Source organism: Strix aluco, chromosome 39 (assembly GCF_031877795.1).
Source record: "Strix aluco isolate bStrAlu1 chromosome 39, bStrAlu1.hap1, whole genome shotgun sequence".
In the NCBI taxonomy this organism is placed as follows: Eukaryota; Metazoa; Chordata; class Aves; order Strigiformes; family Strigidae; genus Strix; species Strix aluco.
Genome location: NC_133969.1, coordinates 689,979 through 692,894, shown reverse-complemented (window position 1 = coordinate 692,894; position 2,916 = coordinate 689,979). Strand labels below are relative to the sequence as shown.

The following is a 2,916-nucleotide window of genomic DNA, read 5'->3' as shown; positions in this document are numbered from 1 at the left end:
GTATTGCTTCCCAAACTCGAATTGAGGGCTCTGTCTATCAGGATCAAGTGGAAGGATCTCTTAGTGCAAAAGGGGTTACTGTCCTCAATAGATGAGGTCGACTACCCGGGGAAGTTGAAGGGACAAGCTGAGAAAGTCTGCACTTGTGTGTAACTAAGTTTTGACTCCCCGTGGTAGATTTTAGTCCCTTCAGCCACTTGGGGAAGAGAAGGGTGATGCAGCAGTTGTTGTGTGTGTGGTGTAACTAAGTTTAACCTCCCCAAAGTGAGTTTGGCCCCTTTGTAATAAGAATGACTGAAAAGGATGGTTATCAAAACTCTCCGTTAGTAAAAATCTTGACTCGTTCTATGCACTCTTGGCAAAGTATGGAGGCTGTAACTGGGTCTGGCTGAGCCGGAATTGGTTTTCCCCTGTAGCAGCCCTCATGGTGCTGTGTTTTATGTTGGGAGCTGGCAGGGTGTTGATAGCACACTGGTGTTGTGGCTACTGCTGAGTAGTGCTTACACAACACCAAGGCTCTTTCCGACATTTTTCCCCCCACAGTGGGACGGGGTGGGCAAGATCTTGGGAGGGGACACAACCAGGACAGCTGACCCGAGCTGACCAAAGGGATATTCCATACCATATGACGTCTGCTCGAGTATAAAGCTGGGAGAAAGGAGGAAGGGGGTGGGGTCACCCTTGGTCCTCCGAGGCAACCACTACATGTATTGGAGCCCTGCTTCCTGAGAAGGCCCGACATCACCTGTTCATGGGAAGTAGAGAATAAATCTGTTTTCTTTTTTTTTTTTTGTTTCCGCCCGCGTACCTTTGCTTCGTTTTGCTTATATTAAAACTGCTTTTGTCAAACCACCACAGAGCTCGAGCCTCCCCACCCAGGGAAGAGTGGGCTCGAGAGAATTGGACAAATTTGCAGAGTGTAACAGACCGAGTGATTTCTATACATAATGAGGCTAGATTATGGTCAGGTAAATGCAAAGCGATAATCTGTGCAGTTCTTGGAGCCAGCCTGGTTGCAGCAATTGAAGACCATTATAAATGGCATAGCCACGAAAAACAAATCATAGAATCCCTTGAAAATTTGGTACAACTTTTGCAGAAAACAATCTCCAACCTGGAAGAGCAGTTAGCAGAGAAAGAAGAGCAGTTAGCAGAGAAAGAGAGAGTAATTTGCTTGTTCAAACAGCAGACAGAGGAAAAAGAGGAAGAAAATCGCTGTCTAAAAGATGCCTTAAGAGAAGAATTTTCAAAGTCTCCTGAATCATTGAGATAGAAATGAAGATGGAAGAGATAGGTATTTGGCAAATAAGTCAGATATACCCCCCAAAGGAACTAAAAGAAGCAAGGAAACGCTTCAGGGAGAACCCCCGAGTGAGACCTTTGATTAAAGCAGAATATGCTTATATAAATGATGAGGATAATGACCCACATACTACAACTAAAGAGATACCATTACTCCCACTGAATTGGCCAAAATGAAAAGAGAATATGGGTGCCTTCCCAAAGAATCCAAAACAGAGTATGTGTGGCATGTATCTTTAACCAGAGGGGACCAAATTCAGTTAAATGAAAAGGAAGCTAGTGGTTACTGGGGCCACGGCATCTTTTTAACAACAGGGGATAGACGTGCCCCATGGTCCCTAACCCAGCAGGCTGCCTATTGGGCCGGAGGGTTGAACCCTTTAGACAGGGGGGATCCCCTGGCAATCACAGGCACAATTGATCAATTGCTAGAAAGTGTACACAAAGCAGCCTGCCTGCAAATGATATGTGAAAGGAAGTTAGTTCCCAGATGTGAATCCCCAATGATGCTGTCGGTGAATCCTGAAATCATGACTCCTTTGATAAGGGGACTCCCAGAGTCACTCAAATCTACCGGGATTGATCTCCAAAGGACCATAGCATTTTTAGACCCTGCAGAAGAGCTGGAGAGCTTTATAAAAGGCATCAGAGATGAAACTAATGCTGGCACAGATTCACCTTTCAATCATAGCTCGGCTCCTTCCCACTCAAAACATAAAAGGATGTGGACATGCAGAGATGTAGCACAGGAATTGATAGACTATAGCAGAAAATACGGTCCTGTGAGAACTCTGGAGGAGAAATCATAAGGAATCCATCAAATAGGAGCTAAAGATCTACTCCTTTCTGTTAGTAAAACTGTAACCGCCGCTGACCACGCCACTGTTGCTGACTATTCCCACTCTAAAACAGGGGGAGGAGGAGGACAGCCCCTGACTCGACAACAACAGTGGGCTTTGGGAGTTAAAAAGGGAGTTCCCAGGGATGTAATGGATGGTTTACCCCTTAATAAGCTGAGTAAGCTGATATCAAAGTGGTATGGTCCGAAACAACACCCACAGCACTCACAGTCAAATAGAGAAATCTCTCCTGTCATGCCCACAGCCCCCTCTGCAGAGAGCACGGGCGACGGGAAAAGTCAGCAGGGAAACTAGAACCTCCATTCCTTAGCAGTGGGCGGGGGAACGGAGGATGGAATTATATCCGACAGCTCACTAAAACTAATAGAGGTGATTTATTGATTACAGCTATTGTAGGTCCTAAGTGTGCACCCGTAACCTTTTTAATCGACACCGGTGCACAGATCTCTGCCCTGACTGAGGAAGATGCACAGAGGTGTGGGGTGATTTCCTCTAAGTGAAACGTTTGTGTCCTGAATGCTTTAGGGTCAACAGAGGTTATGAATGTTGCTCCGGTAAAGCTAACGCTGCTGGGAGAGGAAAGCATGATCACTATTAACATGGTGGTTGGGAACATTCTGACTAACTTGTTAGGAATAGATGCCCTTAAAGGAAGGGAGTGGGAGGATTCAGAAGGATTGTTGTGGACTTTCGGGACACCGCAACTGAACATCAGGCTACTTCAAACTGCACCCGCTCTGCCGTTTAGCAAAGT

General features: G+C 46.0%; 1 protein-coding gene across 1 annotated transcript; it reads left to right on the top strand.

Moving 5' to 3' along the window:
• Nucleotides 1-290: 290 nt before the first annotated feature.
• Nucleotides 291-2,111, top strand: LOC141917526 (uncharacterized). The gene is given in 4 exon segments (XM_074810783.1): nucleotides 291-322; nucleotides 859-1,251; nucleotides 1,311-1,450; nucleotides 1,453-2,111. Coding segments are annotated over 4 exon segments (1,224 nt in total).
• Nucleotides 2,112-2,916: the final 805 nt, after the last annotated feature.